This window comes from Poecile atricapillus, chromosome 7, assembly GCF_030490865.1.
Source record: "Poecile atricapillus isolate bPoeAtr1 chromosome 7, bPoeAtr1.hap1, whole genome shotgun sequence".
NCBI classification, from domain to species: Eukaryota; Metazoa; Chordata; class Aves; order Passeriformes; family Paridae; genus Poecile; species Poecile atricapillus.
The window spans coordinates 19,515,700-19,543,080 of record NC_081255.1 but is presented as its reverse complement, the minus strand read 5'-3'; the positions used below and the strand labels follow the sequence as shown (position 1 = coordinate 19,543,080).

The window sequence follows — 27,381 nt, the reverse complement described above, 5'->3', positions numbered from 1 at the left end:
CTGTAGCATATTCTGGGTTGATTTTAGATGGACTTTTTTTTCTGCTTTCCCCGCTAATTCAGAAAAGCTAAACACAGGAATTCCTCTCACAACAATTAATTTCTTGTTCAGCATCTGATCACAGAACTCACAAATAAGAATCTATAGTTGTAAGATCTGACAATACAGGTATTGACATTTTTATCACCTTATCATTTAAAAAGTAGAGATTCTTAGGGAATGGTCAATAAAGCAGATTTAATTGACTCTCAGGGTTGTGCACCTTTGGTAATTTTTTTCCTAGCTCTGAAAATGTAGTGTAAAATTTTACATATGCAAAATGGATATTTGAGAGTGACTATATTGTTAAAAGCTACAAATTAAGAGGATGACTTTATGATTAGATTAATTTATGACCCTTTCCTAAACAGCATATTTTGGTTGTACTGCCTACCATTGGTACATGTTGGAAGAGGCAGAATTGTCATAGACCACATGTATATTTTTTTGAAACTCACAAATGAGACCTCAATGGGAAAATGAAGGATGAAATGGGACAGTTTTACCAACCACACAGAATCACAAATGATGCAGCACAACCCCAGCATAGCAAGAGTTACAAAAGTGACAGGTCACCCACAGCCATTATAATCACATTTTCAACAGCATGTGTCTTTGAACTGATACTGAAAAATTTTAGTAAGTACAAAAAATATAAGCAAAATGAGCAGTCACCGAAGTATAAAATTGGAAGCAATATACTAATAGTACTGTGCAACAACTGTTTTATTAAATCAATATTATCATTTAACATTATTATTAAGCATACAAAGGATGATTATTCATAACTTTAATATAAAACAGGATCTGAACTGTTTTTACTGTTACAATGGACTTGATTACTAAATTCTTGGTAAAATTTACAAGGTCTGTTCTGACACATTGACAACTGGTTTTAACTAATCACAGACAGAAGAAAACTGTAAAAATCTTCCCACAAATAAAAGCAAAATGCATCATGCTAGCAGGACAGAAAATGGATTAAAAATACTGCAGAACTTGCCTAATGTCATATTATGATGATATAAGAGAAAGAAACTGAACACATATACTTCTACCACAAAATATTTTCTTAAAATGATATTGTGTGCAAAACAAATATAAAATTCCAACAAATCCTCACTCTATAGATTCTGGCAATTGAATATTTTGTTCTATTTCAAATATGCCAGAAATGTTACAAATATGAACAACCGTTCAATAAACTTACAGAGTAGCAGCATTTTGTCAATTATAAATGTTTACAATCTCTTGTATGAGCCACTTCTTCTATACTTTAAAATCACTTTCCAAAAATGAGATTATACTTGGGATCTAATTTCTTTCAAAAAGACCTCTGCCAGTCAGACAGGGTTTTTATTTTCTCAAGTATTATTAGGGAGAGTTTTGCACAAAAAAAAAAGTTGCATCCTGGAACTAAAGGTAAGGACCCTGACTTCAGGCACCGTAGAACTCCTATGCCAAATTTATTTTAGTGACAGCACCCTGCCCCGAAGTATTGTTAACTCCAGGGCACTATGCCAAAAAAACTTTGTCATTACAGCTATCATTGTTTTGGGGCTTAAAATAACACGTCTTCTCTAAGCTTGTGATGCAGTGAAGTACTTCAAGCCAGGTTCCCATGTGATTGCTCTCCTGGCTGGTCTCCACATAAGTACCCTTTAGTCAAATAAGGACTTTATAGATCACAGAAAGGAATTGGAATGAACCACGGGATTGAGGAAATTACAGCGTTACAAAGAAATCAGTACTGAATGAAGGTAATCACAGACATTCTGCAGAGGTGCTTTTGGTGGTCTCCCACCTATGTGAATCCTCTCTGAACAGAGGATTATATTTTTTATACAAATAGAGGTCCTTACAAAACACAGTCTGGTATGGATGCTAGCTCTGAAACAGAGTGCATGTGGAAATTGCAGGCCACATAGTTTTCTCAGTCTTGCCTGAGAAAGTGGCCTGGGAATTCATAAGGAGGAATTAAAACAATCCTCAGAGACAGAAAACAGCCTTGCAGGTGCTGTTTGCCTGTTCCTTGTTTTCTTGCAGGAGAAGGTTGAGGGGTGGTGTGCCCCACTGACCAATGATGGTGATGTAGTAGTTTGCTAACCAATAAAAGTTTTTCTGTATTTTTCACGTATCGGTCTATAAAAAAGATCTGAAGCAATAAACTTAGAGAAATTCTCCTGATTGACTCCTGAGAGAGTCTGTGTTGTTCCTCTCGCCGTTCCTAATAGAGCGACAGTTTGGCACTGACAGAAGCTCTGCTCTTACTGTAAATGGAAAATAACTGCTTACCACTGCACACACAGCACCAACTGACTGCTATGGACTGGGACAAATACTACACCAACCACCACACTGGAAGCCCAGTGAAACCTGACAGTAAAAGGCCAAACACATTTCAGCGTACCCTGCTGTCACTACACTTCCTATTTCACACTGAACCTTTGATTCCCATCCAGGTTCTCCTCCTTTGTAAATGCTGCATGTGACTCACTGGCACAAGGCATTGCCAACTTCTGCACGGGACTGATGCCACAGAGCCCTTCCTGCCCAGCACTCAGATGCAAAAAGTAGCATTTCAGCCCAGTTATATGCAAACTACAATATGGTCTCATGGCAGCTTCAGAAAGAGGAGTCCATAGACTTACTATAATTTTGCTTGTCTTTCTTTATATTAAAGCAATTCTTGTAGGCTAACGACTTTTGGCTGGTGTTAGATCACGCAGAAAACAAAACAATGAAACAAAACCCTCTACAACTTTCATAGAATACATCAGGGGCCAAATAATGATAATCATACTACTGCTGGACAAATTTGTTCAACATGGTAGATAAAAATCATCTGAGCTGCTGAGCACAACTGACTACACAGCTGGAGAACCCCATGGTGTTTTCCAATCTCAAACCACAAGAAAGTTAAAACAGGAAACTCCTGGATAGCTTCAAAGACCTAAAATATTATGGTTGCAACAGAAAACAAAACATTTGGCATTGAAGACACCACAGGAAATATGTAAACCTCGATAATGTATACTTGGCAGATTTGTGTTTATTCTCAGCTGTAGAAATATATGTTGAGTAGAGGACAGCATTAATTTACAACAGTCCAGAAATGTCAGACATTAGAAGTTGATTTTCATCCAAACCAACGCCAGACTTATGAAGCTTGCATCATATCTGCACCTTGTGCTAGCAGCAATTTCATGGAATATATTTATGTGTTTCTGTCACTTTCTAACCCTCCTCATAGCTGATACCAGTAACCTGCCACAAGGTTCATACTGATAAGCCTTCCACACTTCAAAACATCTAGTACTTATAACCTGCACAGAATCTGCAGGTCTGAAAAGTACTAACTGAAAGCAATAGGAAGTCATCTATGGAGAAAAATTAAAACTAACAGTTTTCAGCTGATTAACGCTGGAGTTAATTCCAGGTTTACATTGGCAGCAGGAATTGTAACAAGTATTAGAAGCTTTACCTGTCTCCCTTTAGGACCTCTTTTTCCATGGAGGCCTGGGATACCCTGAAAAAGAAATAACCCATCTTAAGTAGATTTTTGTTTCTTCAATACTTAAAGTAATTAAACCTACATTTGATGGGAAAAACACAGTGTAAGAAGCAACATTAAAAAAAAAAAAAAAATTGAGCAAAGTATCATCGAGACAATGTCCTACAGCAGAAACACAAACTTCGCTTGTCGTTACTGTGGCAATATGAGAATAACTGGGAAAAAAGGCCTTGTCCTGCTTCCATCACAGTACATGTCCAGACAGCCTTTTTGCTCAAGTGCAGTAAGGGAAAGCTCAAGCACAGAGTGATAGAGATTAACACTTCCATTGCTGGTTCTACTGTAAAGAACATCCAACAAGAAACAAATATAAATCATTGACAAAAAGAAATTTATTGAATGAGAAATATTCATTCACAGTTTGCTGAAGAAAAAAAAAAAATAACCCTAATCCTTGCAGATTAAAGTAAAATAATACTTCACAGCTGCTCCTATTTTACTTTAGCACCAGGACATTTCATTGATTAGACTAAGTGAGTATGACCTATTCATCTTATTTTCTTCACATCAGTTTTACTTTCAGCCAAAAAATATTTCAATGAATCGATCAACCTTGTACATTTCCCCCCATTCTTACAGACACTGCATTACCACAAAAACATCAACATTTCATTAATGTTCCATACCCTTTCTCCTTCAGGTCCTGGCTGTCCTGCCACACCTGGAGGTCCAATGAAACCCTAAAAACATAAGAACAATGTTTGATTTCAAGGCTGCTTGTCCCTCAGTATTTGCCAGCTATGGGAACATGACAGAGAGATTAAATTCAGGCTCATTTGAAACTAACAGTGAAGCTCTAGAAATTTAAATGTGACTAAAATTTACTCTCCAACCAACAACAAAAACAGTTTCCTGTTATAAGGGTAAAGAATCAGTTAATAAAGAAGTACTAAGTTAATATTAGAAGTACTTCTAATAAGACATGGTTGCATCAAATGTATTATTTATTGGAATAGATGAAATCAGCAACTTTTTTCTTAAGTTAACCTTATTTAGAAACTCCATCAGAAAAGGAGTTCTCATCTTTAATAACACTGTGTGATCATTGCTATATGTAAGAGTTCATACAAGAAAAACATTTATAAGCAGAATGTTTTTCTTTTAGTTCAGTCAAATGCTTTTCTCTCCCACTATTCCTCAGTTGTATGGAGAAATGGATGCTGCACTACCAGATTCAAACTGAGATTGGAATAAAAATATTAAATTAGTTACTAAAATTGAATTATTTGCTTTCATATATCTCCAGTAGTAATGATTTAATTTCATGGGGGTTGATTTTTTTTTTTTTAATTATGAAAGATGGTGCCTACCCTGTCATCCAGCCCTAACAAAAGTAAGGAAAACAAAGGCATCTACTTTCTACAGTTAAAACAGCTGAGAAGCAGAGCACACATTGATTACAGGAATATTTTAAACCTAAAGCTCTAAAAATGCTTCATACCATGTTGCTATACACCTCCATGGCACAGGAGTACGTGTCAAGAGGGCTGTCATCGTTTTTGCTGGAAATTACTTTTAGAATTCATACACAAGATTTAGCCTTGAGGTGTTTTTCCCTAAAATTAGTCACACATTGGCCATTTTTAGCTTTGTGTAAACAGAGAAGCAGTAACTTTTAGGAAAGGGACTGGTATCACTTATGTCTTGTTTGTTGAAGGGAGAACAAGTCAAAATGCAGATGAGAATCTGAACAAAAATAAACGGAAGAAACATAAAAGAAACAATCCCTGAGGGTGCAATATCTGTTGGCACTTGATCCTGCCAAACTAATTTTTCTCATCATCGTAATCAAAACTGTCATTAAAAAAAAACTAAAAAACATTCCAAAATCCCCAGACATGTGTTCAAGAAGCTGCTGCAGGTAAAGACTTCTAGTAACTACACTAAAAGAACAAGACAAAGCAACTCCTGCAATACAATAGGATTATATTAATAGATACTTGAGAACACAATACACTGCTGAGCAATCTGTACATGAGCTGAAGGCCTGAAAACACCCAGCAAAAGCTTCCTTCAGATCCTAGATACAACCAGAAACATAAAAGTTTCTGGAAACCTGTGCCTAGTCCTTGGTAGTGAGTCAGTCTAGAGAAATACTTATCCATGCACAAGCATGTATAGGCATGCTCACGTGCCTATTTAAAGAAAACAAAATTACACAGCACCCACCCCAAAAAAATCAAACTAAAACAAAAACCAATAAACCCTCAATCCTCAAAAAAACCCAAACCACCAAAAAAAAGAGAGAAAGAGCACCATAAAAACACACACACACAGACACACACACACACAAATACCCCAAACCAGCCAGGAATAAAAGCCAATCTAATTTGCTTCCAAGAATAACCAAAACCAAACCTAGATTGTGCAGAGCATTATGAACCTTCAGCGTCTGGGATACATATAACTATGACTGAATCATTCTTAAATCTCAAGATCCCTTTCGTGGTTTTTATGTGACAAGACTGTTTCCCTTTATCTACTTCTGTAGCTGTTACAGATTGCAAATATCAGATACGTCTCCCTCCTTGACAACCTCCATTATGGAACTAATGCTTCAGGCCTGAAACATCTGCTCAGCCTTCACCCACCCAGCATTGCTTTCTTCTCTCTCCTGCAGGCAAGTGAGAGGAAGGGCAACAATGGAAAACTGCTCTATGCTGGTCAGCATGGGAAAAATAAACTCTTGCATATATTTTGAAAGAAACTCTGTATTTTCTCGTTGTAGCTTCTATAAAGGCAGAGTGGTTCTACAGCTGAATTAAATTCCACACCCCCTTTTTTACCTACTGTATGGGTAAAAATAGGTATGTATATCAAAATGCTTAAGATGCTTACTTACTCTTACTCCTTTAGGACCTGGGTTCCCTTCCGGTCCAGCTAGGCCCTATCACAAAAAGACAGGAGTTGTAATTAATTTTAAACAATCAGATATGCTCTATGTAAAAGAAATACAACAGCACTTGTTAACTGTAAACTGGCAACACATTCTTGAAATTTTTAAGATTGAAGGTGTCATCAAGTAGTCCCCTGGGACCATGTTCAGAAAGATCCCCCTTTAATGTGTGGTTGAAACACAGATCATGACTGTAACTTCCATTACGTTAAAATTATTTCTTCTGGGAGAAAATTTTTTTCCAGACACAGTGATCAGGCATTACAGTGACATAATTTTACAGGATTGTTTATGAGCTTTTATATTTGGACATATTTCAATTATATTCAAGCTAATGTCAGAATTGCAGATGTGGTCCAAATGCTCTATTTTATGTGATTCAACAGAAAAAATGCTATCATCCATTACTCTACAAAATATTGTAATGGAACTTAAAAACATATAACCATTACAAACTTAATCCAACAAAACATTGAAGTATTGGTAAAATTCACCCTTTAAGCAGACAAAACCACAAAGTCAGTTGTTGTCAATTTGGCTCATATACCTTTACATGAGGAAAATGCTGAGTATTTCTACTTTATATCTTATTTGTATTACTGCACTGAGGTATCTGTTACTTTATACATAAATCAATATTTATGTAAGTACAGGTATTTAAAGAAAGCTGCTTTCTGCTTATTGGTTCTCAAAAAATACCCCAATTGGGAAAAAACACCAAACCTTTTAAGTTCCCTTTCCCTAAAGGACTGAAGAAATAGTTTCAGCAGTGAAATAAACACACTGGTGAAAAGTCAGGAGGAACAGGCAGTTTCCTACTGCTTCTGGACTTGAAATACAAAGAAGATAAACCACACAGAACCACATGAAGTTTATGAAGGGACTGTAAAGTGTTCAGACATTCAGTACTTTGGTAATGCAATTTATATATTCCAGAAAGGAACAGCATTCCTGCATCTAACACATCAAAGTTTAAAAGCCATGAGACTCAACATTCCCTCCAGGCCTCTACCAGAGAAAGAGATTTGTTTCAAAGAAAAATGACACGATGTAAAAAAATACATTTTTACAATTAGTAGTTTCAAAAGAGTTAAATACGGTACTTTTGAAAAGAATAAATGAGAAAAACAAATAATAAAATGCAAAGACATTTGTATAGTTACTGCACCTGCCTGCCAGGGTAACCAACTGCCCCAATACTGCCAGTCATTCCTGGAATTCCCTAAGTGGAAAAGGAAGAAAGAGAAGGAAAATAAACAACAAACATGTTTAATGTCATGGTTTGAAGTTTGTTTCATTATTTCTCTTTTAATGTCTACTTGTATGACACAGCTTAAGCACATTACTCTTTAAGCAAGCTACACCAAACACCCAAAAACTGACTCATCATACATAAGTAACTCTGCCAGTTTCAGTCACATATCCTTTAAAAATTGTCTAAGTTTTTGTGAAATACAACAGTGCATGCCTTATTTTTATAATTCAAAATAATTCAGGAGGGCTACAGGAGGCAGGTCTCTAAAATGAGGTAACTGCACTGGTCTTAGATGTATTTCAAACAAATACATTAAACTTTCAATTAAAGAATCCTCATGTCTTTACAAAGCCAATTTTTGTTTTGTTTCTTCCAGAATCAGGTCAATATAGCACTGGATAAATCACAAATGTATACAATTCTCTCCACCTTCTTCTTCTGATGTTAAGAATCAACTATTTTTTTTCTTCCACTAGTTATTTCTATCTTACTGATAGATTACAGGCATCACAGAAAACTTCTTGTGAGACTGCAATAAAAATCACCATTCATTCAGTTACAGTTTGGGCATAAAACTGAGGAAAGTCATGAATTATGTCCTTGAGTTTTCATCTCCTTTCAAGTGTTTGCCATCAGTTATCATCACCATTTCCTTTTCAGTGTGAACCAAACAGAGACTACTTCCATCTACTCTGCTGTTAGGAGCCTCATAAAGGCTAACAAGAGATATTAGCAATTGGATGTCTTTGAAATTGCATTCAGATTTCTTCCTGAACTGGCAAGGAAGCTTAAAAAAGTGCTGAATAACTACTACATTTCCTACCTGCTAGGAGATGTAAAAATGCATTCAATCACAGACTTTTAAAAAGTGCCTCTTGTAAGAATTTTACATCAGCATCCTCCCAGTTGGTGTGGTAGTTGAAAAACAAGCTTTTCCATTTAATTTAGACTACTTTTTTACCACACTGATCTCTACACAATCTGAATTCTGGTTCAAAACCTGTCCAATATTTCCTTAAGCAGTTTAACAGCTTGCTTATATTGAACACTTATAATGGATGATACATTCTCCTATCTTAAGTTTTCATCTCAGAGTACAGTGCGCTGTGCTTGCATCCCTTACCTGCTCACCCCGTGGCCCTTGCAGTCCCAGGTAACCCTTGAGACCCTGCAGGTAGAGAAAGAGATCTGTGTTAAATACAATTAAACAAACAAAATGTACCTTCTTCTACTCTATTCTCTCTTGATCAAAGAAAAACATCCAGACTTTTCTGCCTGCAGAATTAGCATGGTTTACATTTAGCAGCTTGTATGAAAACTGAGCTAGAGAAAAGAAGAAAACTTGGCAGTTCAGACAATTTCAAGACATCAGTATGCTTAAAGGCAGTTTCAGACTTGTGCTCTTTTAAACAAATGAATACATGGGATGCTGTCATGGATTATGTACTGTACATTTCCCAGTTCCAAATCCTTATCACAATGCCCTTTATGAACAAGGCAGTTCAGAGAAAGGGTGTAGAGGGTCATCCCAGACTGTTCTAGGACACACTCAGAAAAGACGGACCTTCCAGGACACAAAACATCTCTTTTTAAAATTAATATAGAACAAATTCTGGCTCTTACACTATGGAATTTATAGTGGTAGTGAAAACAGCCTCATGCCAGAAATTTTCTCTGTGGCGCTGGAACCACAGAAAGAGATGAAACTCTTAAACTTCACTCCCTGTGCATCAACCCTTTCAAGCATATTTTAACTCTTAAAGAAAAAGAAGAATTAATATAGAGCTGGAGTCTGCCTTCTCCATCAGTGCACTTGAAAGAGGAAACACCTTCTTGAACATATTTACACTGGACTAATCATATCCAGACAAGCTGGCCTAGAAGGGAGGCTTGACTGTTGCATGACTGATGCAGAAGCCAAGTGTCTGGTCTCCACATCTCTTGCAAGAGATACTGGGAACACACAAGTCCAAAAGCTACAGCTTGAAATACAGAAGACCAAAGCAATCCTTATTCTGGATAGAAATCTATCATAAACTTGGACTCAAGGACATTGAGTGTGCAGCAGGAGTGTCTTGGCTGATGTTAAACATCTGTCTGCCTTGCAGCATGACGATACTCATCAGTCAGTAGAGACTTGAGCCTCACGGTAATAAAAAGAAATTCTGCAACTCATTTCAGCAGATCAGGTATTCCAAAGTTTCGGATAAGCTTCTGTGTGACCACAACAATATTGCTGCATGAAATTAATTTTATTACCATATACAAAATTAAAAGATAAAATTATTTTGCTTGGTGACAATTTTAGCATAAACCAGTAACTCCTCTTTAGCTTTTGAAGTATGCCTCAGGAAACTACAATTTTTTACAGTCCCAGCCAATCCCTTATCTCATGAATTTTATCCATTACAGAATTTTATCTTCTCTCTATACTTAAATAATCAACTGAAGTAGGTACAGCTAGAAGAGACCCCCTTCTGAATCTTGTACTAGAAAAAAAGGAAAGCTACACAAAGAAATGCCCAAAGAAAAGTTTACCACAATTTTAGCTGATTAACACCTGTGTGGACAGACACAAAAAATGAAGGACTGATTTCTGGTGTGCATGTTTCTACACAACAGCATTTTATTTCTGCCAGAGGAAAACTGCTCTGAACTCATATTTTAAATAGTATGTCCTTATTTTTATTCAGAGCTAACATGGCCTTAATTCATTCTAACTCAGTGCTGGTTGGGAATAGAACTAAACCATGCTACTAAAATGAGTACCATTCCAAAGAGACAGTTTTCACACACAGTTTTCTTTTCTTGCGACTTAGCTAATCCTCTTAAAATTCTAAGTTTATTATTAGCTTGAGTTTGTATTCTTGAGCATACCCATATAATTAAGATGCAGTTTACTCTGGGCTAAGATGAAAATTAAGAATAAGAATACAGGTTCACATGCACCAGTTTGAAAAATGAATTACCTTCCAAATTCTAATGAAGATTAATTCTCTGACTTAAAAGCTCAATGTGGAACAGAATGGTTTGAAGCTTCCAATTACAAACTTCAAGCACATTTCAAAAACATAGCAAGTTGTGAGAATAATTTAGTCTGCGTGAGAGAAAAAATATTTACTGCCAACTAAAATGTAGCAAGTTTAAGTGTCTGACTTCTACCATGTGCAGCACAGCGGGACCCAGACTGAAAGAAGTCTGTATATGACAGCAAGGGCTGCTTAGGCTGAGTCTTTCCATTTTACTGCTACCCATCGTGCTTTATCAGAATTTCTAGGTATTTGTAATTAAAATCTAGCACAACACTGGCAACTCCACTAGAGTGCCAAGAAGTTCCCATAGCCTGTAAAAGAGAGAACTTAAGTGTAGCAAATAAATGGACTCCCGTGTGCTGTCACAAGTCCTCACAATGCTCACTTATCAATTCCACAGTGTCACTGTACTGCCTCCAGTTTTGAAAAAATGTTTCATCAAAGAATGGCTTTGTTTTATTTTTCCTTAATAGTTCCATTCTATCTTGTTTGTTGATCTTTATTCCACAACTAAGATTTCACCTAGCAACTCAGCCCAAATATCCCAAGGAATGGAAATGCTACTTTTCTCTCACAGGGCTGGAGTTTCCTTCTGCTCAAGGAAGCACTGGGAGAAACTCAGTAGCATAAAGCTAACACTTAATAGCATAATGCTGATACTAACATAGGTATACTGCTTTTGAAATTTGCATATCAGCCTTCCCTTTATGTGATGCCAAAGTAAAGACAAATTGAAATATGCAGCCCTTCTCAGGTTGAAAAAAAGCTTTTTCCTTCCACATTTCTTACTGTGCTCTACTTCAGCATGCAAATTTTATCCGGATTTTACAGACCCAGGTTCTCACAATTTACTGTCACATACAAGGAATAAACTAGAGCAAAAATTGTAGCCAATCTCTGTAAAACTCTTTTCCACTGTCCTTGCAAAGCACCTGTAACCCCACAGCACTGCAGTGACTCTAATGTTCTGCCATGGCCTCGGGCAAGCTCGTGCCCAGGAGTGCTGTCCTCTGGCTGCCAACACAGCCCCAAGTGCTCTGCCTTGCAGGGACAGGTCCTTGCCCCTCTGTACAGTCTGGGGCCATTTAGGGGAGAGGGAAAGAGGGGCCTTCTGCCCTATGAGGTCTCCAGACTGATATAAGGAAAGTTTTGAGTGCTGATTTAAAAATGAAAAAAAAAATAAAAAACAATATGGGATGCCATTAATTCGTTTGTAAGACTTTTTTTATCTTTCTTCATACCTGGATGAGAAAGAATATTGGAAATATGCTATTTATTCAATTCTATATTGTATGTCAAAATATAACATATCATAATATAATTCTATTATATACAATAATTATATGTCATAATTTTATTGTAATTAACAATATATTATTTTATGTAATTATATAATTAATTTTATAACATTTTAATTTAATATATATTAATACATAATTTCTTAGCAGTGCTGGAGTACAAAGCAAAAAGGATGTATTTGATTCTTCTGCAGTTTCTTTCTTGTAGCTGGTTTACTTCACAGCTACGTAGCTCACACTCCTGTGAAAATAATTTCTGAGATCACAATGAGCTAACAGAATATTTATCTATTTACAAATACCAAAAAGCAATATCTAAAAATCAATTATTTGAAACAATTACTTGTGGGCTTTCCATTAAGAAAAGCAAGTATGAAATATTTTTAACTGTTTATGGGTGTAGTGCTGTTCAAAAGCTGGTATTCTTAGCTTCTGCTTGACCTGGATTGTGTCTCAAACGTGGTTCTAGTTAGTGTCTCATGTGGACAACATGGAAACAGAGAGCAAAATTTCCAGTGATCAAGTGAGTATGATTCTCCACAGAATCTAACCATCCCACAAGAAGTGAATTCTTGTGGCAGGAAGAAAGTATGATGCCCATAAGATTTTCATTTCCTTGTCCCTAAATGCCAGCCTCAATTCAGAACAAGTGACAGCTGCTTCCCATCTAAAAACCTTTAAACATAAAATACTTTGTTTTCAAAGCAAACCTAAAAACCTGATTAAATAAAAACACGGTACTTGCAGAATCTTAAGGTTGCCTGTACTCAACAGTGACAAAACCTATCACTGTCCAGGCTTGTAGGTTAATTCTCAACAGAGGCAATGCAAATTCTTGTCACAGCTACTCATTTTCTCAGTTCAGTGAACAGTAGTGCATGTGTTTAGCAAAATCAATTTCCATGATCTTCATGGTGCTAATGAGAACTTCCTTTTCTGGTCACATTTTTACTTGTTTTGGTCAATTCTAGAAATTAATGACTAGATAGTAAAAAAAAATTGTCAAACCTTTTGAGATCAAGATAATGTTGGATGAAGCCAGCCTACAACATAACATTACTGACTATAAATTTTGTTGCAATGCCATTTTTCTTTAGAGTCAATAGCAGCTAAGAATTAATTAATATTTCTCTCCTTATGTTAAAGATTAAAGTAAAAAATACCAGGGCCTACCTTTCTAATAATTAATTCCACCCTTTTGCAGCTGCCTTCAGTGCCAAATACTACTTCAAAATTCTGCTGCGATATCTGGTCTCCATATTTTTCTATCATACTTGCAACACCAAACTATATTCTGCAAAGACATCATTTAATAGTCGTTTTCTCTGATCTTGCTTGTTGATTTTTGTCACCAGTTTCTCACCACCTGATTAATCAGAGCAGCCTACTAGATTTATGCCAGGCGATCTCTCCTTCCACATAAACTATATTCACTCAGTCTATTTTCCTCATTTTCTTAAGTTTGTCTCATTTCCTCTATCATCATCATCCTTGATGTTCCCTTCCAAAACTATATCTACCTTATGTTTTCCCATATACATGGGACTGTGATAACTTTGATATATTCGTTAAATGCAGTACATTGCAACTGAAATTTCTTAAAAACACCCAAAATAGGAATTCATTCCACCTGAGTTGTATCTTAGCAATTCTGGCACAGGTTTGGAAAAACACAAATAATTCTAATGCAGAAATTATGAGCTCATGATCCCAGAGCTTTTTTTATACTACAAAATACACAATACAGAAGAATACATGAAAAACCTTTTATATGTTGTATTATATTATATACCTATACTGAAATTGAACACACTTGAATTAAAATGGTTTGATTTCCCAGGTAAGTCTACCTTCCCTAGTAGCACTTCTCTCTGAACAGGGGCACACCATGCCTTTTGGAGAACACCGACCTAAACAGCTGTGATTTACATCCTGCTATGATGATCTCAATTTAGTTGTAAGGGGAGGTTTTGCACAGTAGACACAGTACCAACAGCAAGCCTAAAGTTCTTTCACCTCTTGACCATCAGACATCCACCTGGTGGGCATGGATTTGAGTCAGGATGAGTTACATGGAAATGAGAACAGAATCTTACCTTCTGGCCTTTGATCCCAGGGGGGCCTGGAAAGCCCATGGGGCCTGGATCTCCCTACACAACAAAAACATCCAGAATCAATGTCTTTCACTGGAACATGATCCAGGTTTATAAACATGTAGCACTTAATATCTTTGCACTTTTGGGCATTTGGTATGGAGAACTACCAATGTTAGAATTTTATTACTTTTTTAGAGAAAGAAAATTGAAAATGCAACAGTTCCTCAGTTGCAGCCACTGGGTGTAACACATCTGCTCCTGCAACATGGCCAAATCTCGGCTGGAACAGACTTAGTTCACAACCTCATGACATTTACTTTTAACCAACATAAACAGGAGTGAAGAAGCCATACAGTTCTTGAGGCAACCCTTTCCTCAAAAACAAGTGGTTTCACCTCAAAATAATAAATATATTTAACTACTACTGCATACTGATTGTGTTAATGTTATGCCAACAATCCTCAGCCAAGAGCCAGGACACCATTGCGGCACATGCTGTGCAAAACACAGCATAAATCTCATCTGTGTGAAAGACAACTTGAGAGATGCATATGGACAAAAAGGCTATGGGGGAACACTGCTATTCTCTTCAGGTTCTTTAAACCTCACAGCCACACGATGCTATATGGGAATAAGAATCAGAGCATCTCAAATGTTGGGGAGATGGAAAAAGTACACAAATTTTTATGGTTGTTGCAGATGGGGAAGGAGGGAAGGTTTTTTCAGCTCTTTCTTCTTACTCAGGACTGACAGTAAAGAGATTCACTCTTTCATTATTAGTGCTCAAATTCAAATCCAGTAAGTCAAGGAATGCATCCTGGAAGTGAGTTATGGTCCAAGTAAATATAACTCCATTAACTAGCGTGAGCGAATTTGACTTGAGGGGAAAAATTAATGCAAAATAATGGGAACTATAAAAATGCATATCAATCTCATAATTTTGGATTATAGGTTCAGTCTACATGTATTTAGGGATAGTCATACAAATATACGGGTGGGTTTTAGACTGTTCTATGGCTGCTTGGGTTTATGCCAGAGAACACAGCTTGGGTTTCAGACAGCCATATACAGCTCACCACACTATGATCTGATTGCCAAAAAGCTGGCTAGATCAAAATAATGCTATTTCTATAGAAGCTGCACTGCAATTTCTCATCAGTGCATAAACAGGTATTTCTGAATTTTTTTCTCAGCAGCCCTTAAATGCTGACAACATATACATTAGTGAATTCTAGGGTTTGACAGCACATGTGCACTAAAAAATAAGTCATGTACAGATCAGCAGCTAGTAAACCATGATAATTTGTTAATGTTTTTTTCATAAAAGAGAGCAGTCCTTGACTCTTATAGTGCTTCCTACTTGGCACAAATATTCCACAACTGATCTACTTATAATAATAATAATAGTCATCATAATAAAACTTAGCATAAATGCAAGATATTCTTAAACAGCAAAGGCTAACACATTAGAATGCAAACATCCAATTACATTTTAAGTGTTATCATTGTGTCAACCTAAAAATGAAACAATCACAAGCTTTGAAGCCTACAATTTCTATGAAGAATGTGATATTTGAATATTTATGCTTAAATACTTTGGGCACAGACGGCAACAACTAGTTTGGCTAAAGTGGCTTAGGAGACAGTAGCAGAAAAAACGTCTGATATAAAAGGAGAAATTTTAGCACCAAGAGCATGTTTTAAAAAGCAGCTAAATACAATACAACATGCAGTAATGTGTGCACTTGTCATCACCAAATTCTGTTTTACATAACGTTTTACATAACTTTCTGGAATAATGTGAAGTCCTAAGGAAATCTGGAATCTATACCTTGTTATATAAGTGTGAATCTAATTCAATGTCATTGTTCTAAAAGTCCCTACATTTTATTTTTGTAAATTAAATCAAATACATAATTTAAGTTTCAGCTTTTAATACATATTTTTAATTTTCCTTGGATTCACTATGTCACCTGTGTCTACAATGGTCAGTCTAACATAATTAACTGTTAAAATACACCAGTGGCAAAGTAAATACAAAGCATTTTGCTGTTCGAATTTGTCTGAATATTAAACAAGACTTCACAGAAGAATGGGACAGACAAAACATTTTTCTATAATTAAGAAAATAATACCTTTTCTCCACATTTTGCCCGTCCTGGAGATAATCCTGGGTCTCCTTTAGGGCCCTGTTGCAGAGAAATTAAGCTCAATAATACCATTGTGAGTGAATTTCTAATAGTATATGCTAAAACAAGTATTCTCAACTGTTACAGCAAGAAGAGAAAAATATAAGTGTCCTTCCTATTATAGATATTTTTCTCATAACTTTTTCAGTAAAGAACTAGGAAAAAAATAAAACAGTGCAGGTTCACACTGAAATGAGGTTTACATTTTCCAAATTTTGTGAAGTCACAAAATTTTGAAAAGTAGATTTCTTGGTAAATCCAAGCAGGATTAGAGGAGATGCTCCAGCCAAATTGCTCTGCCCATGTCTCCATCACTTCAGGACACCCACTGTTCCTCCAGCAATGTGCAGCATTATCAGGCTGTATTACTGCATGAACCATAACCTTGTACAGGTTTCCTCAGGCTCAGCCTTCCCATAGTGCCAGAATCCAAAAAATTACATTTTCTTAACTGATCTATTATTCAAAGACCAAAGAATAAAGCCAAACCTCATGGATACCCCCTACATTACTTTAAAAACACCCCCAATTGTTTATCAGGAATTAAATGCTGAGGGATTGGCTATTGGCTGGAACTGCTGGCCCTCACTCAGGGCTGGATGCTTTGCTGCAAGGATATTAACACTGTGCCATGCTTCAGAAGCAACTGCATAAAGGATCCTTCAGCAAAAGAGGGAAAAAATCATGCACCTTAAAGACAGAATAAAATTCTTCCTCCATTTACTGCTAGAAAATTCTTGCAACTCATCTGTCACGTTTTAATATCAAACAAGAACGTTTTAATGTGCTCAATTGGAATTTCGTAGACAAAACTTCATGAGCACCTGGTTAACTTTTATTTAGAGAAAACCACTTGTATTCAAAGGATAACTTATAACCTAACAGAAATTAAAGAGATCATGAAGCACCTAGTAAAATATATATATTTTTATATTTAAATAAAATAAATATAGGTACATACACACATGTACAATTCCTTCTATTCTTAACTCATGGACAGAGCTACAGAACTGATTAAAATTATCATCCAGTGGAGGGAGATAATAAATTATAAAACAAAGCCTAGGAGTAATTGGTTACAGTTGTTTTCCTAGCAATATATTCTATAATATAGCCAGCATAAATATAGTGAAAATTAATTATCTATCTTTAATTGTCCCCATAGAACTACAAAAACACACACAGAAACCAGAGTAATTTAGTTTTACAGAATTTGGCACTGAAAGCTTTATTAAATTTCTTTTTATGCCCTCAAGTGGATTTTAGCACCTGTCATGACATGTCAGATTCCTGCAATTAGGAATCATACTAAACAAATCATGGTGCTGCCTTTTTCCTAACAGATCTATCAAGTTGTTCAAACTAAATATGAGTTGAAGGCATTCTGCAACTGCACAAATCTGTCAAATCTATTTAAAGGGCCTATGTTGAAGGTGTTATTTGAGCTTCCAGTTCAGTATTTGGTCTTTGACTTTAAATATCACTTCCATAAATATTCAGAAAATTATTCTAGCATATTAATTAATAATAATGTCTAAGATATTATAATATTTCAGTATCAAAGATTGGACATGGACAATAAAATAGCGATTTATAGGGACTGACAGTCTACATTTTTCCTTTTTATTTTTTTTAAGCAAAGCAAAAGTTCACAGCAATTAAGCATTTAAACCTCAGTTTATCAGAGGCTGAGCTGATTTGTATGAACTCTTTCGGGAAGTGCAGATTACTTGCAAAGATAACCATTTCCAAGTCATCATTCTGCATACATAGGTGATTTTCTTTCCACTGAGTAATCTACTATTTTGTTTTGATATGAAGTTGATTTGATTGATTACATTTAATTACAATATGTTTATAGTAGCAGTCTCCACCTGTAAGCAAAAGAAGGCAGTTCTAGGACTTCGAAAAAGTCATTAAAAATTTCATGTATTTACATGGCACCATGGATAAATAAACTCACCTTGGGACCTGGTAATCCTGGCAAACCCGGGTTACCATGTGGTCCTGGAATACCCTATTAAAAAAACCCAAACAAATGAAGGAGAACGACAAATGGGATAACTCAGTACACGACTGAACAAATGTGAATGGTTTGCAGAGATTAATTTTACTGCATCTTTATTGCTTTTAGAATCACTGGTTAGGATTTTCAAAGTATTCACAAGAAATAAACATGCACATCTTCCTAAAAATTCAAAGTGAAGGTGAGTAACCTCCTTTCTTTTACAAATCTCAGTTTCTCTTGTTTTCTCAGGTAATTCTTAAGAGGTGTTTGGTATAGTCACTGCATGTTGCTCTCCACCTACAACACTTGACGGCATGGAATAAAATCAATAAAATAACATTCTGAGGTACCCAGCTATACACTGCAAATGGAAGGAAGTGGATAAGTTCTTAGTGACTTAAAAGGTGACTCAAAGCAATGTATCCCACATGCTTTTAAAAAAAAGTAAATCACAGGTTCCCCTGATTCTCCCACAACTAGTGTAGAAAATGGACTTGTTATTAACATAATTCAACTTAACCTGATCCAGGAACAGAGTAAGCTATCAAGACTATCTGTGCCTTCCAGTATAAGTGTCTCTTCCTGCAACACATTCAGCAATCTTCATTCCTTGAAAAATTGCACATTTGGGAAAATATTTGTTGCAATGGCTGTCAGCAGCTATTCATCTTCCAAGTACTGAAGGACCAAACTGGCAAAAGTCTGCCTCTGGTAAACTGGCAATAAAGCTTCTGTTGAATTCAAGGCCAAAATTCTTACAAAACCCACATGCCAAATATAATAAGAATACTTTTTAACTTTCTTGTATATTCAGTGGTCTAACAACAGATAAACTCGGTGTTTGTCTTTCCACCACACGAGGCTGCATTTACCAATTACACCTTGCAGTAACACTGAAAGCTGTATCTCTTAAGTGCTCCTTCTCACTAATGACAATGTTGACATAACTCCACAGAAATGCTAATCCCATGTGCTGTTTGAGAGATTAATTTGCACACTGGCAACTTTGGAGGCACTCTCAGGGATTTAGGAGAAAGGAAACAAATAGAGAGTGCCAACATAGCTGCAGTGCCACAGTGCACTACTCTCACTGCCTGCAGTGTTACTCTCCGGGGCACAGTACTGGAATACAGAAGTGCAAAAGTATTCTCATGGAATGAGGTACAAAACATTGTCAAATGTGGACTTCTTTACCATAGAATTGCAGGGATCAAAATCAGTTCTCAATGGTAATCTCTAAGCATTTATCATTCATGCCCCAAGTATCCCAACCATGTGGCTCTCTGTCAGGATCAGGTTTGGACACACAGTCTAATGAAGGCCCAGGCAATGCAGCTCTGCACTCTGCTGTTTTCCTTTGACACCTTGAGTTACATTTCAGGATCACAAATGGCAGCTCATGTAAAGGAAAACACAAGTCACAGGGCAGGCTTCTAGATGAGGAAATGAACTTTGAGTCAACAAAGTTTTCACAGGATTTTTGGCTCACAAACTCCTGTCATAATACACATCATCACTAGCTGCACCTGCCTGAATCTGTAAGTATTGTACAAACTAAAGAACATTGATATTTCAAGACTATTTATTTTTTATTGAATGGTTTTACAGACTTGCCTGGTCCATATATTTTAAACTCAGAACTACTGGTAAATGTTCATCTCAGCTATTTTCACACTTTTCCAGGCACTATATTGTAAGCTGTCCCTTCACATTGGAAAGCATATCCTACACAATAATTAATCCAGAGAACTCACACTGTAGAGCACTGGACTTCTAAGCACTCTATACCTGTAAAAAGACCTTCAGAAAAAAAAATTTCCAAACAAATTGCAGCTGTGTAAGAGCAATCTCACCAATAGGCATGGCTTTAATAATACGAACAGCCTCCTCTAAACCAAAGAAAATTTCCCGGTTGTGAGGATCTACTTGAATATGCGAGGTCCTGCCTCTAATGCCAGACAAATCCTTGCCACAGGCAGGGTGCAACATAAACTGAGTTGTAAGAATTGTCAGCTCTTACATAGAAGGATCTAAGAAGTCATGAAGAGATGACTTTGAAGGAATGCTTTTCATTTTATACTTTTAAATGTGTCTCTTCTACTCCCTTGCCTCCAAAATGCTCAAAAGCATCAGTTTGGTGTTTGGCCTATTTGACCACTGCACTTCCTACCCATCAGGCCAAGTTTAGAACATCCTGTACTGTGCTGGCTTTCAACAGGTATTGAGCAGGATCTTGTTTAAATATCCCTCAAGGGCTGAATCAAAACTCCTCCCACACATCTGCTGAGCCCACATATGAGCTCCTCCCGTATCTCCCACTTTCCATCTGCCTTGATGAGGGCACTCCAGCCACAACCTCTCACATCCCAACTACCATGGCCTGAAACCATCCCCACAACAAACCTTCATCTGCTCCCTCCAGCTGCCCTTCCCCTAAAACCCGCCCTGATCAACCACGACCTCAGGTTTTAGGGGTTTTGTACACAATTGCACAAACACAGATTCAGCCTCTTTTGCCTCAGCAGCTGAGCTGAACAGCAGCCCAGGCCTGTCCCCGTTCATGGCACTGAGGGCACAGCTCACCATGGCAAAGCCCGAGCTCTGCCCCAGGCACAGGCCAAGGCTGCCGGCCCTGCTCCTCTTGGGGTGCACCCACTCACACAGAATAAACCATTCCCTACTGTAGCTCATTTCTTTACCAAAGAGCCCTGATACCAACCTATGACAAGCTGCTGAAGCTCAAGAGATTAAAAGAGATTTTGGGGATTACTTTTTCACACCTCCCCCCCGCCCCCCACAACTCTGTCCTGCAGTGGTTAATTCTGTATCCTGAGCCTGCTCCTCAAGGGCTGTGACCTGCTTTGCTCAGCTCCCCTCACTCCAAAAACAAATGAATGTGACCTTAGACTGCAGCAGATGGGAGCAGCTTGGAAAAACTAGAAATTAATACTGGGAGCAGCAAAAGCCAGGTGCAAAAATAGCAATGCTCTGTGTATGCACCCATAAATGGAACTAACTACGCGGGAAGCTCACAGCAGGAGAAACTGTTTGTTTGTCTTGCTTTAACCTATCTGCCAAATGTTAACAATCAAACACTTTCATAATCACCAAGCATACTAATAGAGTTGAGAAAAACAAAATTATGCAAACTCCAATCTGATTATTGGTGATCTGCCTAGAGGTGCAAAAGAACATAGTTGTTTTACTCACCCGAGGACCTCTCTTCCCTGAAGGACCAGGTAAACCTGGAGGACCTGGAGGACCCTGGTGATAGAAAATCAAAGCAGTTGAGGCTAAAACCTGGCACAAGGACAGTATCACATCATTAGATAAGACCAGTTTCACTAACTGACAGCCCTGTGCTCGTGCTGACCTCCTCAATTTGAAAACCAATTCCGAAACTACAAGAAAGTGTGTTTTCAATCTGACTCCAAATCAGATTTCTGTTTAGAAAGTATCTTATATCAGAGAAATTTGAGTTAACAGTCTGGAGAGTAACTTTTACTCAAGTGTATTGGTACTAAAGGAAGAAAAGACCCGATGAGGAAAGCAAGTGCAACATATTCTAAACAAAGGATAGAGAATAATTAAGCCTTTTCAATAAGTATGCTGGCATGCCAAACATTTTAGAAAGCTTGGAATAACTGTGAAAAAATAAGATATCACCTTGCAGAAATGACAAATATGAAATAGAGAAAATAAAAGTGGACAAAATACTGTTCAAGGTTTCCTGTTAAAAGCTTCTACTAAGAATAACTGGTAGCACATTTGCCCTTCTATATAATGAATATCTCTTATATATATATAATATATAATGAATATTCTCTTTAAAGATAATGCAGACTTTTTAAGATGCTAGTATATGATCAAATGTACCTTTTGCAAATGAATTAGATTATTAGTCACCCTATTTGACAGTGTAACAGCCCCTGCATATCTAGTTGTTTTGAACATAGAAACCTTTCCTTTCCTATATAATGACTGCTGTTCAGATTCGAAACCCCAGGATCTGCTTCATTGTACTCAAACACAAATGAGCACTCTAAACTAAAATCTGAACTACCTTATATTATATTTCACCTATCAAATTAGAGTCCTGCAGAGGCATGGGCTGTTCTTAAGGGTGAATTCAGCCTCATCCAAATGCCTGCACAGCAAGCCCCAGCTGTAACAGGAACTATGTACTTTCTGCAAGGGCATATGGGCATCAGGAAAGTCAGACCTCACAAAGCAGGTCAGTGGATGGTAGCAGTTTGGGGTTCAACCTGCTCTTCCACCCAGGCTTCCTCACACTCCCCTGCTCTCTATCTATGACACCCTCTAAGCTGAGACACCAGGCAAAACTCTGAGTAGCACACTGCCCACCACCAGACAACAGTGCTGCCACCTGGCTGAAAGGAATACCCAGAAAACCACATGGGCCATTAGGGTGGCTGAAATGACCAACATGAAGGTTTTGCAAAACAGGAAAAAGATAAAAAAGGGAAGTGAGGAAGGAAAGAAAGACAAACATTCTTGAGGGTTTTATTAGCAAGCAATATTTCATTAGGACAAAAGCTGGATTTTTAAAAAACTACAGTTTTGAGTGATACTTCTTTTTCTTAGAAAGGTAATGTCACTGCAGAGATGACAGGGCTGATTATGGAATTTAGGCATCATCTAAGTAATTACATTAATTTGACCAAAATACAGACCACTTATGCACAGTTCTGGGAAAGACACTGTTGTTCTGTGGAACTAAAAATATGAATTATTTCTTCTCCAATTAATCATAAGAAACGTAGGAGTTTAAATGTAACTGGGAATATCTGCATGTCCATACATGCTGCATTAAGTCACGCTGAAACCCATACCTGCACTTCTCTCTGTGCAATTCAGAAGACAGAATCCTGTGTAACAGCCCTGGTCCTTAGATCAAACCATAACATGTCGTGCTTTTAGCATAGGACACTCTCTATTCACTATGATTGCATAAATGCTCACTAACATCCTTGTTTTTCTAAGTAGAAGGACCCCATGTTTTATAGCACAAGGAATGTAACAGAGATACACATAGAAAACTCTTGACCTGGCATTCTTGTCCAGCTTGAAAAATGCACTTAAAAGGGCACAGAGAGCTCCTCACCCTGCCCTGCTGAAGCAGTATGTTTTTAGTATCTCCTCTCAAAATGTACATTAAGAGATGCCTCTTGATTAGATAATTATCCTGGGACTACAAAAGAAAACATTTTTTGTTAAGTGAAATAGTTGCAACTAGTGTGCATTCTTTTGTGATTTGTGTTTTTCTCTATCCCTGTTTCAGACATTTTATTAAAAATCCATTAATAGCTAAACCTCAGCATTTTCCTAATAAAAATCTTACTGAATATTAATATCCCTGATCTTTGTTGCTGTTTTATTAAATGAAGGCAGTGAGCACTCCTTTCCTTATGTGGCTTCTAATTTTTTTTTTTAAAACACTATCTGCTTCCTTTGCAACAGAAAGCAAGTAAACAAATGAGCACCCAAATCCAACCCACCCTTACTTTGATTACTCTTATTCAAACATAATTATCTCTTTTCATACAAAACCACAAAAAAAGGAAAATCTAATCACAACCAAGCCCTCAGAAATCCCTAAATGAAGCAGCAAAATATATTCTGAACTAGGCAGACAGGGATTAATAACACTTTCCCAGAGCATTTTAAAACAAAGTTACAAAGTCAACTGTTGTAGATGAAGTCTCTTCTTCACAATAATAAGCAGCTAGCCCCAGCCACCCATATGTTTGATTAAAAAATTAAAAGACTCTCCTTAACTAAAGGATGTTAATCTTATGGTTCCAGCTCCCTGCGGCTCGAGCAACATCTCTGTTGAGAGCAGACTTCAGTAGAGCACACCTGAGTCTCCCTGGACATGCTTGCCCAGCTAGCAGTTACACGTTCTTCTATCCTGTGCATTTCTACAATCTGGGAAAGCAACTACAACTTCAAATCATTATGACTATTTTTATACTTGCTAGGAAGCTACTTAAGCCTCTCAGGCATCCATGTAAACCACAGAAATCAACATCTGAGAGTGAGCCAATTTCTCTTAAACCAAGGAATAAGTCACTTGTTTGAATAGCTTTTCTTCCAGCTACTGGAAACAGTAATTAAACAAATGTGAAGCAATTAGAAATGTTAATGTGATTTTTAGCATTTGATGCTTTAACCACCACTATTGAACAAACAAACAAACAAACAATAGCTACTTTGTATAAATATTACAGATGCTAAATTTAAATTGTTTAACCAAATCAGTTTCCTTAAACCAGATCATTTGTACCTTAAGAAAGGTACTACAAATTACTGTCTTTAGGAATTGTAAAGATTTCATTTATCTATTGAGCAAAGAAGCTCAAGTTCCAAATAATCATTGCTTAATCCTGAAATAATAAAAGTAAATGCTACTCTTCCATACATTTTCATGGCCTTTCCAATGGTCACTGGAATAAATGTAAGGAACTTTCCTAGACATGAAGAAACTTCCATTATTTTCCTAGGTACTGAAGCCCTGTGTTATTTGTGTTACACGTGTTTTAAACTTGACTTATTACCCAGAGGTAATAGGAAAGATCTCATTTACATATATCAAATCTCTAAGATTTCAGATGCACAGAAATAAATTCTGCATTAAGTAGTTAAAACTTCTATACAGGCACATGTTGATCCTCATGCCATTCAATATCTAAGTCCTACCCGCTGAACTTTCTCTTGTGAAGGAACTATGAAGCTTCTCTTTAAAAGACTCTTGACTATATCTCAGCCACTCAAACTCAGCTCACTTCAAACTATTTTTTAAAAGACTAAGTTAAAGAAAAATACCAGTTTAACACCTGATTCATCAAATATGAGGGCAGGCAAAACAAAAAACCCATGAAACTTTCTGCAAATCATCACCAAAATACCTGCAGTGCAGCAGTGAAGTAAACAGCACCATCAGGCTCCAAACCCACTCTAAAACATCGCCATGAGGAAATTTCACTTCTAACTGATAAGACAGTTTGTTCTATTGTTCAGAAATCACTCTGATAAGCTGTTTTCCTTTTATCCCACCTAAAGTTTCCTTCTCTGTCTTGCCATACTTTATGTGAAGAGGCAAAATGCTACCTTTGTTAAGTAGCCCTTTGCAAAACTATAACTGTATTCATTCCTAACTTTCATTACTGAAAACACTTTTGTTTTAAACTTTGCTCAGAATCATATTTTCTATAACTATACCTATATTACTGCTATCATCTGCAATCCTTTCCATCTGTCTACATCCTTTTTAAAGCTCCTCATCTAAAGTTGAGGACACTTCCCCAAACTGCAACCTCATCATACTCAACCCACTAGAAAAAGTAGGCTGTCTCTGATACTTACCACTCCTCCTAAGTATCAAACATCACAGCAGAAAGATATATTTATTCTCCACTGCTGTATGATACCAAGCTATGATCTCCATGACTGCCAAAGCAGTCACTCCCCCATAATCTGTTTATACTTTTAATTTCTGTATTATTGCACTAAATTTAATCCCATCAGTTTTAGACCATCTGGAATTCTGATCCTGTCACTCAGAATTATTCTTTGTGCTCTGTTCACTTTCTTTAAGCAGTTCATACAGATATTAATTTAACTATTGAGCAACAAGGATTCTACCAAATTTGAATGTCCACCTATTATTTTAATTCTTGTTTCATTTGCATTTCGCTGGAAACAATAAAATCCGCACATTTCTCTTTCCAAATGCCCTGGAGCAGGCAGTCACCTCTGTATGATTAACCTCCTTTCTTTACAGTTGTGGAAGTCTCCTTTTCTCTTCAAGAATTCCTACAACAGTCAAAGCAATGTCATCAACATCAGAGGAATATATATGGCTTTGGGTTATGGATTAAAGTTTGTCAGTATTGTTGTGCAGAAGATAGGGAAACAGCAGCAGTTCTAGGGGAATTAAATTAGATGTTTCAATTTTTAACAATAACATTACTTTTTGCTACTAAAAATAAACCTGCAAGAATCTAAACTTTTTATCTGAATCATCAGATACTGAGATTTCTCAGCCTGGGCAGGGAAATGCATGAAAGGGATTAAGTGACCAATACATCCACTGTGGTCAGGGGGAGCCTCAACAAGCAATTTTGTTAAACTGAGAAATAAGCAAAGAATGCAATAAACAGAAGTGTGAAAGGTTAGCTAAGAGAAAAATAAGTGAAATAAGCTAAGTGCGAAAGGGAAGCTACTGCTGTTCATTTAGCACTACATTTAGGATCTCTGAACTGCTCTGTCAATGTTCTTGCTCTCACACCTCCTGATTTCAACAGAACATCTCATCCAGGACTCAATTCTGCTTATTGCAGGGCTTGCCATTTCCCATTCCTCTGGACAACAATCCCTGACTGCTTCTCTTTACCAGCTAGAGAGAACACCACCGTTTGCTCTTCTGCACTCCTCCTTCTGGCAGAGGAATTTTTTTCTTGAAAATCCAGAAAGCTTTTCCAATAGAGGAAGTGAATTCCTAGGTAATTTCTGTTGGAAGGACATACCCTGTGCAGATGAAGTTACCTTACCAGTAAGTAGCATAAATCAGCTCTTCAGCTCACATCAGTCTCTGCTTTTACCAGTGTGGGACTATGCATCATGTTGTTGAAAACTACTTTAGGATTGTGCAGTGAAAAATATCAGCTTGAAAGTTAAACAGTTAAAAATGCACACCACATTTTTGCAATCTTTGCAGATTGCCAATACTCTGCATCTCAAAAAGGAGTGGCTCATCAGATGAACAGAGCAGCACTCCCTTGAAAGAAGTGTTTCAGAAAATCTCACTATTCCAGTATAAATTCACTTTATACTTTTTGGCACGGGGGGGAGAGGGCAGGTGGTCATTACAACTGCTAGAATTTTAATCAGGGCCTTAACAGTTTTGAAGAAATAGCTGTTCCCTTTTTATACCCTATCCATAAATGAAAGCCTGGATTCTCGAGTCCTGGT

At 37.0% G+C, this 27,381-nt stretch overlaps 1 protein-coding gene across 1 annotated transcript in view; it reads right to left on the bottom strand.

Annotated features, from left to right (window-relative positions):
• The window catches only part of LOC131581217 (collagen alpha-1(XXIV) chain-like), a 113,551-nt gene that overhangs the window by 83,328 nt on the left and 2,842 nt on the right, over positions 1-27,381 (bottom strand). The window contains exons 2-10 of the mRNA XM_058843249.1: positions 21,598-21,651; positions 18,343-18,396; positions 16,326-16,379; positions 14,191-14,244; positions 8,888-8,932; positions 7,678-7,731; positions 6,456-6,500; positions 4,240-4,293; positions 3,524-3,568 (exon numbers count right to left, since the gene is read on the bottom strand). Of these exons, the coding sequence (XP_058699232.1) occupies positions 3,524-3,568; positions 4,240-4,293; positions 6,456-6,500; positions 7,678-7,731; positions 8,888-8,932; positions 14,191-14,244; positions 16,326-16,379; positions 18,343-18,396; positions 21,598-21,651 (459 nt within the window). The remainder of the gene's footprint in view (positions 1-3,523; positions 3,569-4,239; positions 4,294-6,455; positions 6,501-7,677; positions 7,732-8,887; positions 8,933-14,190; positions 14,245-16,325; positions 16,380-18,342; positions 18,397-21,597; positions 21,652-27,381) is intronic.